Below are 17,634 nucleotides of genomic sequence, written 5' to 3'. Positions count from 1 at the left end.
TAATTGCACTGTTAGGCCATTTTAGAGGTAGTTGAGAATAAACCAGTTTATTACAGGTCTGGGGTCACATGTAGGCCAGGCCAGGTAAAGTTGGCAGATTTCCTTTCCTGAAGGGGGTTTTGATTAGCAATTATCAACAGATTCTCTCCATGCAGATTACAACTCAAGTTTCGTCCTTTGTGTTTTGAATCTACCCAGGATCATAGGTATCTCCATGATGATCAACATTTCACAGATAGCTGCTCTCACCATATCCTGAGATCCATATTCAGTGCCATGCATCCTCACATGCACAACCTTGACCTCTCTCTCCAACAGCACCACCTCATGCTGGCTCAGATCTACACTGCTCCCCAGGTTCCACATCATCCTCCAGCTCATTCACCATTCTGGGGTACGTAGACCATTCCGTGTTCCAGTCCTACTCCACTCCCACCCACAAATATTTCTTCGGTATGTCGATGATATCATCAGGGCTCCTTCACTCTCTTGTCCAGAATTGGATAAGTTTATCAGTTTCATTTCCAATTTTCACCCACCCTCACCTTCGCCTGGTCCATCTCTGACTCCTCCCTTCACTTCCTTGACATCTCTGTTCCATTTCTGGGGATAGGCTGGCCACCAATATCTACTACAAACCTACTGACTCCCACAATTACTTTGTCTACACATCCTCACACCCTGCTTCCAGTAAAGTCTCCATTCTATTCTCCCAGTTCGTCCCTCTCCATCGCTGTTCTGATGATGCCAGCTTCTGCAGGGGTCCTCAGAAATGGCCACCTTTTCCCTTAACTGAGGATTCCCAAGCAATGATTTACCTGCACGTCAATCAATCTAGTTGACTGCATTCGCTGCTCACAACTTGGTCTCCTCTACACTGGGGAGACGAAATGGGCAAACAGCTTGTGGTACACTTACATACTGTCCACAAAAATATCCCTGAGCTTTCAGTTGCCCATCACTTCAACACACCACCGTGGTCCCTAGCCAACATCTCAGTCAGTGTCTTATGTCCTTCTCATGTGGACCAGCTTCATTTACAATGGTCAGTTTGAAAAATAGCTTTGAATTATGGTGGATTACGGTTTTGTCTCACCTGGTAGGTTGGGCATGCGAACACAACTTATCTCACCATTCTGCATTGATGTATCAGTGTAGTCATTGGGAGTTCTTTTATGTGTGAGTCTGGCTTGAAGTCCCATTGTGGCCTTGAGCTGGCATTCCATGGTTCTAATGGGGGACATTATTGAGAGTGTCAGTGTTCAATTAAAATTGTACTATCTCAGTGAGATAGCCTTCAAGGGATTCCATGCAGAAGAGTGGAGAGTTCCTCCAGCAATGTTACCTGACTGGTCATCCCAATCTGGCCATTCAGTCTGTGATTCTTTGTAAAACTTTGCTGGATGCAGTATTCTTCATCTCCTTAGGCAATCCCTCAGCATCAAGGATGACTTTCCTTCACTCTGGAGCTATGGGTTCTGAGATCAGGAAACAGTCTGATTCTTAGTCCAACTTCCCACCAACAATAGGACAGGAGGTGTTTGCTGTAATGGGTGGGAGGGATGTTTGAGTTTTCATGCACTCCTCCCACAGTGTGTGTGTTCTTCATCCAAGCTTGACAGAGATATTCGAGATGGTTCACTCCTTCATAAATGATTCTTCCTCAGTTTATCTGGCCTCAGGTAGGAGATTCCTGAGAGTCAGTTGAGGATGTTATATTTTTCCAGGAAGGTTTTGAGGATGTCCTTGAAGCATTTTCTCTACCCACCAAGTGAACAATTGTTGTAATGAAGCTCAGAGTAAGCAGCTCGTATTGGAGCCTTGGGTCAACCTCCAGAGGATGTGGTCTGTCCAATGCAGCTGATTGGTAGCAACCCATTGACTTGAGTTGAGGACACGGGCCTGAGAGAGGACCCTGACTTTGGAGTGTTTATCCTGACTGCGGATTCGTTGGATTTTGCAGAGGCATCACTGGTGATATTTCTCTTGGGATTTCCGGAGTCTGTTGTACATTGCACATGTCTCAGATACATTCACAAGCAGATTGCATGCTGCCTTGTAGACCAGGAGCTTGGTGTTGGGTTTGAGATCTTTGTCATTAAACAGTCAGTTCCTCAAATAGCCAAAGGCTATGTTGGCCATGGAGGTAATGCTAAATTTCGTCAGGGATGTCTATCCTCACTGAGAATCCAAATACATGTGAATTGACCCACATTGTCCAGTGGTGCATAGTAGAGGTGATAATGGGAACTGCAGATGCTGGAGAATCCAAGATAACAAAGTGTGGATAATAAAATGTGAGGCTGGATGAACACAGCAGGCCAAGCAGCATCTCAGGAGCACAAAAGCTGACGTTTCGGGCCTAGACCCTTCAATCAGAGCTATCTGATGAAGGGTCTAGGCCTGACACGTCAGCCTTTGTGCTCCTGAGATGCTGCTTGGCCTGCTGTGTTCATCCAGCTCCACACTTTGTTATCTTGGTGCAGAGTAGAGTTTGTTTATTTATTAAAGGGGAATAGGGAGAGACAATGTCTTCCACATGTGTAGCATTAATCTTTTATTGACATGCATAATAATTCTGACTGAATTTTAAAAGGAATCTGTAGGTTGTCCTGAGACACTATGTATGTACAAATTCTTTCTCCAGACTCACATTGTTTTAGATCTTTGTTGAAAGAAAGTACAAAAACCCTTTCACAACCTGATGGTGTTTCAAAGTGCCTTAAAAGAATAAAGTAGTTTTTTTAAAGTGTATACACTGTTGTAATGTCAAACAGCCAATTTACATATGTCAAAATCTCACAAAACATAACACATTGCAACATTGGGAATAGGAACAGGAGTAGACTATTTGGTCCTCTGAGCCTGCTTCACCATTCAAAATGATCATTTAACTCAGTACTCACTTCCTCCCCCATACCTGTTGATCCCTTTAGCCCTAAGAACTGTACCTGACTCCTTCTTAAAAACATTCAATGTTTTGGCCTCAACTATGTTCTGCGGTAGAGAATTCCATAGGCTCACCGCTCTCTGGGTGAACAAATTTCTTTTTATCTCAGTCCAAAATGGCCTACCCTGTACCCTTGGTCTGGCAGCATCTGTGGAGAGAAATCAGAGTTAACATTTCGGGTCTGGTGACCGTTCCTCAGAACTGATGTTGGCTAGGAAAATGTGAACCAACATTTTTCCAGCTACCATCTGATCTGAGGAAGGGTCACCAGACTCGAAATGTTAACTCTGATTTCTCTCCACTGATGCTGAAATTTTCCAGCAACTTCTGTTTTTGTTTTTGATTTACAGCAACCGCAGTTCTTTTGATTTTTTTCCCCTGTATTCTTCGCTTGTGATCCCTGATTCTGGACTTCCTGGTTATCAGGAACATCCTTCCTATGTTTACCTTGTCTAGTCTTGTTCAAATTTTATTGGCTTCTATGAGATCTCCTCTCATTCTTCTAAACCTCAGTGAATAAAGTGCCGATGTACCAGATAATTTGCTTTAATGATGCTGATTGAGGGGTAAATATTGACAAGAACACTAGGGAGAACACGTCAGCTCTTTGAAGGTGCAGGCTACTAGTCAGACCACATCTGAAATACTGTGATCAGTTCTGGTCCTTTTTAAGGAAGCATCTTAGTTTATTGGAAGCATGGTTCCTCACTGGGGGGCTGTTTTATGGGCCATGTGTTTAGGATGGCGGGGTTCTCAATGGCAAATCACATCTTCCTCGCCCAGCTCAAGGAGGGCACCTGAACATAAGGAGGAAGAAGGAAATGTTTCAAAGGCTCTGTGAAGGCTTCCCTCAAAAAAATACAACATTGACGGCAACACATGGGAGACCGTCATTCATAAGAAACTGATTTGGAGGAAACTCTGGTATGAAGAGATTCAATTTTTCGAGAACATCTATCAGAAAGAGGAAATGCACAAAAGGATTGATCTCAAAGCCAAGGATCCATACCACTTCTCAGAAATGTGAAGTTAAAGATGCAACTCTAGGATTTGGTTCATCAGTCACACAAGGAATCACAGGACCCAGGACCAGTGGCACAGAATTTCTGAGATCGATAATTATATTCGTTGGTGAGTGAATACTGCTGACAAGAAACAAGTTGGGATTCTAGTCATTGGAATTTAGAAGAATGAGATGTAAACACATTGAAAGATAATAGATTTTTGAGAGGCTTGACAGGGTAAACTCTGAGAACATAGAGCAGTACGGTACAATACAGTCCCTTCTGCCCACAATGTGCTGAACTTTTACCCTAAACCTAAGGTTTATCTAACTTCCACTGTTACCTTATACTATCATCCATATGCCTAAATGATAGCTGCTTAAATGCCTCAAATGAGGCCAACTCCACTACCCTCTCCAGCAATGCATTCCATGTCCCTACCACTCTCTGAGAAAAGAACCTACCTCTGACGTCTCCCCGATTTCCACCTCCTTTCACTTTAAAACTATGTCCCCTCATAAAAGCTACCTCCACCCTAGGAAAAAATCTCTGACTGTCTACCATACCTATACCTCTGATCATTTTGTACACCTCTATCAAGTCACCTCTCATCCTTCGCCCTAGCTCTCCCAACCTTTCCTCTTAAGACCTTCCCTCTATTCCAGGCAACATCCTGGTAAATCACTGCATCTTTTCAAATGCTTCCACATCCTTCCTATAATGAGTTGGCCAGAACTGGACATAATACTCCAGATGTGGCCGAAACAGGCTTTTGAAGATGATGTTTCTCTTCATGAGACAGTTGAGGACCATACGGCACAGTCTCAGTATAAAGGGGAACCAATTTAAGACTGAAATGAGGAAGAATCTTTTCCTTCAGAGAGTTGTGCGTCTTTGAAACTCGTTGCTGCAGACAGCTGTAGAGGGGGCCCCAGCCCTTGTGTATATGTAAGGCTGAAATAGATTTTTGATTAGTTGGGGAATCAAAAATTATAGGAAAGGGCAGGAACACAGATGTGAGGAATGTCAGATCAGCCATGACGTTATCAAATGGTGGATAGGCTTAGGGCGCCGAATGGCCTACTTCTGTTCCTATTTATTATGGTCTTATTGTCTTATGGTAAGTGCTTTTCATTAAGCACAATTTAAAATGTTTCCACAGATGTTTAATATGCAGTGATTGATCTGCTGAGAATCAGTAAAGCAGTGAAACTAGATCATCACTGCAGCCAAATTCATGAAGGACTGATATAAATATCCCAGAGAAAGAAAGCATTGGGATTTATTATACACAAAAACAGAAGTTGCCGGAAAAGGTCAGTGGGCCTGGCAGCATCTGTGGAGAGAAATCAGAGTTAATGCTTCTTCTTCAGAACTCACCCCAAAACATTAACTCTGATTTTTGTTGACTGATGCTGTCAGCCTTGCTGAGCTTTTTCGGCAACTTCTGTTTTGGTCATTGATTTAGAGCATCCACAGTCCTTTCAGTTTTTATTTGGGATTTATTACAGTTGGGCTTAGAGCAACCGTTAAAAATAGCACATGACCATTTCACTGAAAGCAGCTGTACCTCATGTTGTGAGTAAATGTGGTTCTTCTCAAATCATGTTCCTCGTCATCTATCTCATAGTCTCTATTAAATTTCTTCTTGTAATGCTGAAACAAATGATGAGCCCGGTCTTCCTTATCTATGGTAACTAAATCCTGAATGGGATTTGCTAGGATTCTGTGTTCTACTCCAAGACCAGCAAATCTTTCACAAGGCAAACCTGCCAGAAAGAAATTGATAGATCAATAATGGGTCAATTCAGGCTTCCGGTATTTTCATTAGAAAGAGCTTGACCAAATTCCAGTCTCTACATTAGGATGTCAGAGATATGTCTCTTTTAATTTAAATGTTATGGCCGCATTCTGTAGGCTGTTTGCTTCGTTTCATGACATATAAAATATTTAAGAGCATTTCCAACAGAATACCCAACAGTAATTCCTTCACTATTCAAAATAAATTCCACATCTCCCCTGTTACTGAAGTCGTCAGAATATTCAAATATCGAGTTTGGTCTTGCCCCAATCTTTAATTTCTGATCAATCAATTCTGATCTGAATCAATTTTCTCTTAAAATTATGTTCGCTTTCTCTTTCCAGAGACACACCCATTATGTGAGTGATCGCATAATGCCTTTACAAGGAGTTATTACTCTTCAAAAGCTTTAGAATGAAAGTTGCAGTGGCACTGAATTTTGAAACATTTTATGATAAAGGAGTTAATGTGGAGTTACAGATGACTCTTATTTGGATAGTATCAGTGCCAATTTGGGACAATGTTAAAAACAACTATAGCAATTCCCACAAGCAAGGAAATTACTGGAGAAACTCAACAGGTCTGGCAGCATCTGTAAAGAGAGAAACAGAGTTAATGTTTTGAGTCCAGTGACCCTCCTTAATTAGACACAAAATGTTAACTCTGTTTCTCTCTCTACAGGTGCTGCCAGACCTGTTGACCTTCTCCAGCAGTCTCTTTTTTATTTCATGTCCACAGTTCTTTGTTTTATTGTAGGGACTCCAAGATCTGCTAATTTTGGAGCTTTAAAAATAGACACTGCGTTGTGTTTCAATTCTTCATGGCCGGAAAATGTTGAGGAGACGATCAGTAGAAATAAGCCCAAATGAAAGGTTCTAAAGTTTGAAATTTCAGGTATTAAACTCAACCTCTTCAAACTCAACAATAAGGTAAACATGAAGAGTGATTGCTGTCCCACATATTAGTCATGCTGCATCATGACCATCTGGGTGTAGTGTGACGCTACTACGGCTTTAAGAGGTGTATTTTGTGCTTTGTTTTTGAAGAGTCATTTTAAGACAGAGGCACCAAATTGTCTCTTCCAAGACGATAAAGTAAGCAGCTTGTGAGTTGTTTTAAAAGTTTTAACAATAGAAGCAGCATGAATGGGGCGGGGGGGGGGGGGGGTGGTGGTCAGGCTCCCACAGGGTTTTAGTTTAACTTTGATTTGTTTGGATTTTGAAGCTGGCTGTAGAAGGAGCTACATCTCTCTCTGTTTCAGCTAAAAGTTTGAGCTCTCTCTGTTGTCAGAATCACATGTGAAACAATCTGTTTTACTGAATTTGCATTTGCCAAGGTGGTGCTTATGGCATGTTACTATATTACAACAGTTGCTGTTTAGAAGTTAAATAATCTGTAATCTGTTAAGTTTTCCAGTAGAGTTCAAGTTAGTTCAATTCTTCTTTCTTTTGTTTGTATTTTAACTTCAGGTTAGGAATAACGTGAGTTTTGCTTAAAGCTGAGTAGTGTGACCGATCGAATGACACCTGGAAGACAGCACCTTACGTCTTAAATAAAATAAAAGTTATGGTCTAGGCTACCTTGTTGAATTATTTGCAGTGGGTTTGGCCTGGTCTGTATCAGTACTTCAAGCAAGAGTTTATACACCATTTGATCAAAATGGGGATTGCTCTCTGCAAACATCAACATCTCTTTACTATATATTCACCTGTAGCCATCTATCAAAAGCTTTACCTTCAGGAAGTTCGAAGATATTTGAGTCCACGTTAAAGTACACAGTTCCATAATCTAATTCATATTTGTCATAATGAGATCCAAACAAAGTATTATATCCCTTCATTTCATAATGGACAGGAACGGGACCATTTGTAGACTTAGTGATCCATATAGTGTAATTATTCTTCTTTTGATTTTTGTAAATAATATTCTGCCACACGCTGCAATGTTGTCCTTTATAGTCCTCTTCCTTTATGAACTAAAAAATATTGACATTAAAATGCATGATCAGACCTCAAATGCTGAAAAATAAATAGCATAATAAAAGTTAACTTAATTCTTTAGTATTTAATACAAATCCTTAAACATCTGTGCTCCCTTCACCATAATTCCTTCTCTATTTTAGATTTTCCCTGCACTACAAAATCTGAGTTGGCTACATCCAAGTAATGGTTGGTTATTCCTTTTCATTCAGTTTAATGCTTGACTGATTACCTCCAATTTACAGGTGATCTGGAGGCAATTGTTTCACACATGCTTCTTTCAGCAGTGTCAAAGTGAATCTGTCTACACTCACAGCAGGATAGCTAAATATGGAGTACAATGGAAGTGTTAGTGAATACAGTAATGGTTACAATAGCCAGGGACCTTTGAGAACTGGGTCTTAAATGACAGCACAAATCAGATTGCGCTCGTTTCACACTATCAGCAATTTTCTAACCAAAGTTCATTGGCAACCGGAGAAATAAAACAATGTTCTCCACTAAACACAAGAACATAAGAACTAGGAACAGGAGTAGGCCATTCAGCCCCTCAAGCCTGAACTGTCATTTAATACAATCATGGCTGATCTAATCTCGGCATCAGCTCCATTTTCCTGGCCATTCCCCATAACCCGTCAACCTGTTACTAATTCAAAATCTGTCTCATCCTCCTTAAATTTACTCACTGTCCCAGCATCCACTGCGCTCTGGGATATTGAACTCCACAGATTCACAGCCCTTTGAGAGCAGTTGTTCCTCCTCATCTTTGCTTTAATTCTGCTGCCACTTATCCCAGCAGTACAACCTCTCGTTTTAGATTGTCGCACATGAGGAAACATTGGGAAGATCATGCCAAGTCAGTGCAGACAGAGGGGCAATGACACAGCTAAGATGAAGGAGGTGGGGTTATTGAGCACACATCACAGAGAGTCACATCAGATATGTTCATTAATTCACGTGCAGTCATCAGTTGACACAAGGTGAGGGGACCTCCACCAGTTGTTTTCCTGATGATTAAATGACACCCAACCCCTCGGCAAGGAGACATTGCTTTTTGCCTAAGGTATATTCATTTTAAAACTGAGGTTGATAAATGTTCATTAACCAAAGGTGCTAAGAGGTAGGGGGTGCCCACAGCCACCTGTGCAGTTGCTCTTATACCTCCCTGTGCTGCTTTCTGCTGGTTTTTCTCTCCCCTTTTCTTTTGGCTCTTCCTCTTCCCAAACATCCTTCCCTTCTCCCGTCATTTTTATTATTCTTTCCTACTGGGAGAGAGGTGAGGTCATAAGAAATAGCTGCACAAAGAGGCCATTCAGCCCCTTCAGTCCATTCCACCATTCAATGAAATCATGGTTAATCTCCTACTTCCACACATTTTTCATTCTGCTATTCTTTTGTCTTTAATCATATTATTTGCTTCCTTTTAGAATTTTTAATCCTGATGCTCCTACAGTTTCATCTTAATTTTTGACTGAATTCTAAACTTTAACACATGTCACGCTTACCTTAAAACCCTCCAGGTTTGGAAAGACTGACTGTGGAAAGATGGGATCATCAACAGTTCCATTCACTCGGAAGCATTTGATAACGTTTATCTCTGTTTCGGTGGTTTCTGGAGAAATCTTGTAACTAATTCCAGCTGGCTTTTCAAATCCATGTTGTAGAGTTATCACCTGACCTGTTAAATTGGAAAACTATTTAAACTTCCAAACAAAAGTAGAAACAGCAAACGACAGCTATGCGCAGATCACCATGAAGCTTATTGTTTGCACTGAGTAAAGTTGCTCCAAATGACAATATGGTTTCTGAGTCTTCATTGTGGCACTTTGCAGAGCTGCTTCCAAAGTAATGACTAATCAGGAACATTAAAAACTAATATACATTTGAACGTGGCATTGATAAATTCATTGATAGCCTTTTATCTAAAGCATTGACTTTGCTTCTCTCTATATGGGTGCTGCTTGACTCTAAGGAATTCAACACTTGCACAATATTTCATGTATATGTTATGATAATCATCAATTTCTACTGAAATGTCTAGGTCTTGGGGCTACAGTCACAGCCCCAAAATGAAGGCTTAGCCGTTCAGGATTGAGATGAGGAGACATTCCTTCACTCAGATGTTGTGAATCTATCGAATTGTCCACTGCAGAAAGCTGCAGCATTGCTGACATCACTGGGGACTGAGAGGGATTGAATTTGGAATCTCAAGGAATTAAGGGAACAGGGTTGTCTAGGCCTGAAACGTCAGCCTTCCTGCTCCTCTGTTGCTTCTTGGGCTGCTGTGTTCATCCAGCTCTGCAGCAGCACTTTTAAAACAACTTTATCAATTTGCTGGCACAAAATAGTCATTGTTTTAAAAATAATGACGATGAGCTGCTAACAACCTTGACATAACCTAACTCGATTCTAGTTTCGTTGGAGCAAATTACTGCAGATGCTGGAATCTGAACTCAAAAAAAATGCTGCAGATCACAGCAGGTCAGGCAGCATCCATGGATAGAGAGCAAGTGAACATTTCGAGTCTAGATGACTCTTCATCAGAGCTGAAGTGAAGTGTAGAGGGGGTAGCATTTATGCAGTATTGGGGTGGGAGGAGGGGTTGGAATGCTTGGGGGCAAAGAATGTTGATTGTCCCAATCCCCCCTCCCACTATAGTATAAATGCTGCTCCCTCCACACTTCACGTCAGCTCTGGTGAAGAGTCATCTAGACTCAAAACGTTAGCTTGCTTTCTCTCCGCGGATGCTGCCTGACCCGCTGTGATCACCAACATTTGTTGTTTTCGGTTCAGTTCTAGTTTTGGCTTCTTCCAGAATGCAGCATCATCCTTAGATTTGCAAGAAAAAATGGAAGGCCTCTTCTCAGTCAGGCTGTTCCAGAACCTTATCACTGTTCCTCACTTGACTGAAATTAAAGCAGGGGAGATAATCAGCTTATAGAAACAGATGGATTTAATCAGACATTTAGTCCCCTGAGATCAGGAAAATTCCAACTGTAGTATATTTACTTTGACTCTCCACATGTGTTTAAGGTTTATTAACTCAAAAAATAAGTTAATCTGTCAAGACAGAAGTGGTACCATTATAATAATCAATGCGGCTGATGTTTCCAGACAGGTTGTACCAAGCTTCAAATGGTTCTTTAATCTCAGCGAGTGGCAATGACAGAATTCCTGCAAATATTAAAGTGTTAGTTTATTCTTGCAGTCAAAAACACTTCTCCATGCAACTGAAAGGCAATCAGTATCCTAGCATTCTCCATGCACACTCACATTAGGTTCATTGGCTTAAAGTCCCATGGGACATCCTATGTCACAAAATGTGCTTTAAAAATGCAAGTGCCTTTTTTTACATTTAAAAATGAGCACTTCAGCCTAGGTAAATAGGTTAAATAAATGGATAAATTTAAAGACATTTTTCTTTTTGTGAATGAATGCTCCTGTATACTATTAAGTTTTTGAACTTGTTCATCAATACACACACACACACACACACACACACACACACACACACACATACACACACACACACACACACACACACAAACGTACATAGGCACACAGAGACACAGACAGACACACACACATACATAGACATGGAGACGCAGGCACAAAACACATGGAGGCACACACACACACACACACACACACACACACACACACACACATGCAGATGCACACAAACAAAACACACATACAGACAGACACACTCAACAAACACACACACATGCACATACACACCCACACATGGCCACCTAGATATGCACACTCACTCTTGTAACATGTACTTTGAATTGTGTATATTTTCTTTCATTCCTGTTAATGATTGGAAACTGTATGTGATGGAGTCCTGTGAGCTGGGTTGCATCATGGAAATGGAATAGGTATCAAAGATGAAATTGGTACCCTGACCAAAAAACAAATGGTATTATGGGAATGAGGACAGAAAGGTTGGATGGTAAGATAGTGACCAAGCCATGGATATTTGTCAATGGTCTGAAACGGTGCTGGGGCTGTTAGGGAACTGTGCCCATTGTTTCAGTGACCATAAAGAAAAGGAAAGTTTGAGATAAGGGTACAGGTGGCTGCCTGTGCATCTTCAAGCAAAACCTTGAAGAAAAAGACCAGGGGGAATAGATCTGGTGATGGTGTCCAACTAAACACCAATAGTAAGGGCCACTACCTTATTTGGCAAATAGTCAACTGCATGAAAAGGTGTAAAGACATTGAGAGCAATTCAGGACTGAAGCCTGGATACAGCAGTTTGATCACCTGCTCTAGGAAGACACACCAAGGGAACTGTTGATGAATTGCCCACCTGAGACAGGCCCTTGCCTGGTGGACCTTTAAGCAACTAGCTTTATTGTGGGTATGTATTGTTGCTTAGTAACTCAATAAAGGTGTACCACATTAAGTAGAATGGTATTTGAGTTGTGTGCCTTTGAAATATGGGTCAGAACATTAAGCCAGAAAGGGAACATTACAAAGCCTCCAGCGAAATATTGGCCACCCCAGTGCTGCTTGGATCTGGCTAAGAAAGAGGTCAAGAGTGGAGCCTGGATTGACGCTCCTTTCCTGTGCCTTCTGTGTAACAATTAAGAAAGGCAGGAAATGAGAAATTAGGAGCTAAGGCATATACACAGACCCAACAAAGACGCTTAATGCCATTAGACATGGTACTGCCAGATAATGCCTCAAACCACTCTATGACACCTTCAGAGATGGCATGCTAAAAAACTCAATCAAATTATTATTGGCCCTGTGAACAAATGGACAAGGAGCAAGCCAGCTCTGCCCTTTAATATAAGCATAGCTGATCCAACCTATCATTCTACTGGACTGAAATAAATGAAAGCAGAGAAACAATTTGGTCAAAATTATTCTGTAGACACAGCAGTTGGTGAAGCAAAGTCATACAAACAGTTGGTATGACAGGAGTAAGTATCAAACATCAAAACAAGAAAAATGCAGCTGGACAGGAGTACTATGTCTTAAGTTCCTTTCAATTCAACAGTAGTTGACCATATTTATGTAAACATGTGTCTTTCTGACATTGACCAAACATGTATATTGATACAAAAAAAAGATAATCACAGTCCTGGAACTGAAATGAAAGAAGACAAAACCTATCCACCTCTATTTTCAAAATGTTCTGGCAATTTATTTCATGAACTGATCCCTATTCATTAACCTAACTTCGTAGAATAGAAACACCTTCACACTTTGCTCACGGTCAGCTCCTAGATGAATGTAGCATCCATTACGATAAGGAGAGCAGTTAAATATGCATCCCATTGCTGCAAATAACAGAGCAAGATTAGACCAGGGTTAACGTGGAGCAATGAGAGCAGAGAAAGTTAAATATTCTCTCTGCACAGACTCAAACACAGATAGACACGCATACATATCGACACACACCCAGAGACGCACACAGACATGCACAGACATAAACACACATGGATGTAAAGAATAGCAATTTGTTGTGACTTGCATTTTTGCAAAAAAAGTGAGAGTTGTATCAGTCTCCTTACCGTGGCAGCTGTATTAATGACATAAGTCATTGACAAGAAGAAGAAAAGTAAAAATCAAGACAGAGATCATCTCAGATCAATTTCAGCTTGTGGAGAGCTGATTAAAACAATGAAAGCTGGAATACCCTAAGCTGCCTCTGAAGACCTCCACACCAGGACGAGACTGACAGGCCAGGACAAGAACACCAAATCAAGATCGTCCCTCTGGGACAAGACGGCCATTGCTCCAGGCTGCTGAATACCCAGAATGAGATCTCCACGTCAGAACAAGACCACCAAACCTGGAGATTGACGAGTCAAGCTGAGACCGCCCCTCTGGAATGAGGCTGCCATCCTGTGCTGGACACCTCCTCATCGCCTGACCCAGGCTGGGAGAAGACACCTTCCTCTGAAGCCATTAAAAGAGATAAGATAATAAATGGAAACATTTCTTAAAGGAGTGGAGAGAAAGAAAAGTACAAGATGGATGGAATAGATGAACTCCCGTCTCCTAGGCTAAGGAGCCAAACATTGTGCTGCTACTTTGTCACCATTTTGGATGTTACACACAAACAAAAACACACCGACACACACCGACACACAGACACACACACACACACACACACACACACACACACACACACACACACACACACACACACACACACAAAACAATGCACACACATGCTGATGCACACTGACACACAGATGCACACACACCCACACAGACAACAGCACAGATAGATGCATACACAGATGCACACACATAGAGACACATGTATACATACACTCTTTAGGACTTTGAAAATGAATTTACGAATACAATTAAATAACCCACAAGTATAGAAAAAACTGGCAATATAAAATTAAACAGAAATAATCAGAGCATAAATCAAATCAATTTGCAACTGTAGAGGAAAAATATGATTCTTCCAAAGTTCTATTTTCCAAAGGGTCAATCCCAGAGTGTTAATCCATCTACATTCTGACAAGTGTTGAAAGGTCTGCAATATATTTCCAGTATTTCTGGTTTTATTTCTGATATCAATATCATTATGTGGAACATACCTGGAACATACCTGTAACATGATAGATGTCTGGAAATTTGGGTGTGTTCATCGACGACTGGGCATCAAATGCTACGACAGAAAGTATAAAATGAGCAAAGACAGTTAGAGAAACACAAGATGGTGCAGCACTCACTTAGTGCTGATTTGGTACATATTTTCTGATTTACCAGAACATGTCCTAATCAGCCTGATTAAATGCAGAAAGTGCATCAACACAGGAGGGGCATTCCTCAAGAGGAAACTGTACACATGCAGGTAGTTTAAATGCTTGCCAGTAGATCCACACAGATTGGTTTATAATATGGCCACAACTCGTTAGAAATATGTGGGGACACCGGATTTTTACAGCATGAGCTCACACCTTCCTCCCAGACCCAATGAAAAGGAAAGTCATAGAACAATGAATACGTATTAAACACACCATACACGCTGTAATATTAATAATGGTTAAATGTAGAATAGTAGAGTAGTTACACTGTGGAAGGAGAACATTTGGTCTGTTATTCGGTGCCGGCTCTTTGCAAAAACAAAAACCAAAAGAACTGCAAATGGAGTAAATCAGGAACAAAAGCAAAGTTGCTGGAAAAGCTCAGCAGGTCTGACAGTATCTGTGGAGGAGAAAACAGAGTTAATGTTTCGGGTCCGGCTTGGCCAATCTACCCTAACCTGCACATGTTAGGACTGTGGGAGGAAACCGGAGAACCCGGTGGAAAGCCCCGCAGACACGGGGAGAATGTGCAAACTCCGCACAGACAGCCGGCCGAGGCTGGAATCGAACCCGGGTCCCTGGAGCTCTGAGCCACAATGCCACTCTGTTTGATTTGTCAATTACTTTAGAGTGTGGTGCCTCTGGCTCTGCTCCCGTTTCCCAACGAGGAAAGGCTTTTGTTTCCTTTACAGACCCTGATGGCTCCGAATCCATTACACCAGCTCCCAAGAAGAGTCAGTGATAATGGGAACTGCAGATGCTGGAGAATCCAAGATAATAAAATGTGAGGCTGGATGAACACAGCAGGCCAAGCAGCATCTCAGGAGCACAAAAGCTGACGTTTCGGGCCTAGACCCTTCATCAGAGAGGGGGATGGGGAGAGGGTTCTGGAATAAATAGGGGGAGAGGGGGAGGCGGACCGAAGATGGAGAGAAAAGAAGATAGGTGGAGAGGAGAGTATAGGTGGGGAGGTAGGGAGGGGATAAGTCAGTCCGGGGAAGACGGACAGGTCAAGGAGGCGGGATGAGGTTAGTAGGTGGGAGTTGGAGGTGCGGCTTGGGGTGGGAGGAAGGGATGGGTGAGAGGAAGAACAGGTTAGGGAGGCAGAGACAGGTTGGACTGGTTTTGGGATGCAGTGGGTGGTGGGGGAAGAGCTGGGCTGGTTGTGTGGTGCAGTGGGGGGAGGGGATGAGCTGGGCTGGTTTAGGGATGCAGTAGGGGAAGGGGAGATTTTGAAGCTGGTGAAGTCCACATTGATACCATTAGGCTGCAGGGTTCCCAGGCGGAATATGAGTTGCTGTTCCTGCAACCTTCGGGTGGCATCATTGTGGCAGTGCAGGAGGCCCATGATGGTGTCCTCCCCCCACTGCACCACACAACCAGCCCAGCTCTTCCCCTCCACCCACTGCATCCCAAAACCAGTCCAACCTGTCTCTTCCTCCCTAACCTGTTCTTCCTCTCACCCATCTCCTCCTCCCACCCCAAGCCGCACCCCCAGCTACCTACTAACCTCATCCCACCTCCTTGACCTGTCCGTCTTCCCTGGACTGACCTATCCCCTCCCTACCTCCCCACCTATACTCTCCTCTCCACCTATCTTCTTTTCTCTCCATCTTCGGTCCGCCTCCCCCTCTCTCCCTATTTATTCCAGAACCCTCTCCCCATCCCCCTCTCTGATGAAGGGTCTAGGCCCGAAAAGTCAGCTTTTGTGCTCCTGAGATGCTGCTGAGCCTGCTGTGTTCATCCAGCCTCAAATTTCATTACCCAAGAAGAGTCCTATCTGACTGGAAACATTAGTTCTATTTCTCTCTCCACAAATTCTGCCAGAGTTTCTCCAGTATGTTTTGCCTCCATCTCCTGTCAATCTTCTGCTCGCTGAGATTCGCAGCTTTTCCATTGTAACTCCCCTATTGAAGAACTCGTTACCTGGACCCGCTCTGGTCCCAACGTGCACCCTCACACGCACTGGGATATACACAGGTCTCAACTCACATCGTCCCAAAGGCAAAGCTGTGCGTTTACGCTTATGCCAAAGGTGTAAGCTTTCGGAGTAACTTTTACTGCCGCTTTCTGAATGAGAACAGGACTCAAATCCACTGCTTTATCGACACTGTGAACCCCAGGAAACAACGAAGATATAATTAAAGGCGCCACTTGTACCTAAGAACAAGGTGAAGAGAAACACGCTGCCCATCCAGGGACCGGAACGTGCCATCGCTCCACCGGGTCTTCACTCCAACGGGAGCGGCACGGCAGGACGGGCGGAGCGGCCGCTAGCCCCCCAGCTCGGTCTCTGGGAGTGGGGGAGGAGAGCGTCTCCCGGAGTCTGACTGCCTCTGGGGCGAACCTGCTGAGCTCTGAAGTGTTGGTTCAAACTCCTCCCAGTGATCCAACCGCAATCGGGGTGGTAACTAATGATCATCCGCTTCGCTATTCATTGCATCAACTCTGGTCGCGCTAAAGATTTAAAACTTACCGTTTCCCGAATGCCGGAATATTGCTCCTGATTGTTGAAGGCAACTCCCTGCCAAGTCCAGAGTCAAATTGAGGACTCCTGTGGTGCGGTGCTAGTGTCCCTTCCCCTGAGCCAGGAGGCCTGGGTTCATGTCCATTTCCACTCCCCCTCCCATTCTCTTGATGACATGTCCATCATGGGCCTCCTGCAGTGCCACAATGATGCCACCCGAAGGTTGCAGGAACAGCAACTCATATTCCGCCTGGGAACCCTGCAGCCTAATGGTATCAATGTGGTCTTCACCAGCTTCAAAATCTCCCCTTCCCCCACCGCATCCCAAAAGCAGCCCAGTTCATCCCCTCCCCCCACTGCACCACACAACCTGCCCAGCCTGTCTCTGCCTCCCTAACCTGTTCTTCCTCTCACCCATCCCTTCCTCCCACCTCAAGACACACCTCCATTTCCTACCTACCACCTCATCTTGCCTCCTTGACCTGTCCGTCTTCCCTGGACTGACCTATCCCCTCCCTACCTCCCCACCTATACTCTCCTCTCCACCTATCTTCTTTTCTCTCCATCTTTGGTCCGCCTCCCCCTCTCTCCCTATTTATTCCAGAACCCTCTCCCCATCCCCCTCTCTGATGAAGGGTCTCGGCC

General features: G+C 43.1%; 1 protein-coding gene across 2 annotated transcripts in view; it reads right to left on the bottom strand.

Annotated features, from left to right (window-relative positions):
- LOC125465073 (digestive cysteine proteinase 2-like) overlaps positions 1–16,868 on the bottom strand; it is a 33,164-nt gene extending 16,296 nt beyond the window's left edge. Inside the window, exons 1-6 of one of the 2 annotated variants that reach the window (XM_048558161.1) lie at positions 16,683–16,868; positions 14,324–14,383; positions 10,816–10,908; positions 9,240–9,412; positions 7,490–7,730; positions 5,525–5,723 (exon numbers count right to left, since the gene is read on the bottom strand). In XM_048558161.1, coding sequence (XP_048414118.1) covers positions 5,525–5,723; positions 7,490–7,730; positions 9,240–9,412; positions 10,816–10,908; positions 14,324–14,383; positions 16,683–16,737 — 821 coding nt within the window. In that variant the 5' untranslated portion in view covers positions 16,738–16,868. The remainder of the gene's footprint in view (positions 1–5,524; positions 5,724–7,489; positions 7,731–9,239; positions 9,413–10,815; positions 10,909–14,323; positions 14,384–16,682) is intronic. The other variant, XM_048558162.1, reaches the window with a different exon arrangement.
- Positions 16,869–17,634: the final 766 nt, after the last annotated feature.

This window comes from Stegostoma tigrinum, chromosome 24, assembly GCF_030684315.1.
Source record: "Stegostoma tigrinum isolate sSteTig4 chromosome 24, sSteTig4.hap1, whole genome shotgun sequence".
Lineage (NCBI taxonomy): Eukaryota > Metazoa > Chordata > Chondrichthyes > Orectolobiformes > Stegostomatidae > Stegostoma > Stegostoma tigrinum.
This window is presented reverse-complemented; position numbering and strand designations above follow the sequence as displayed.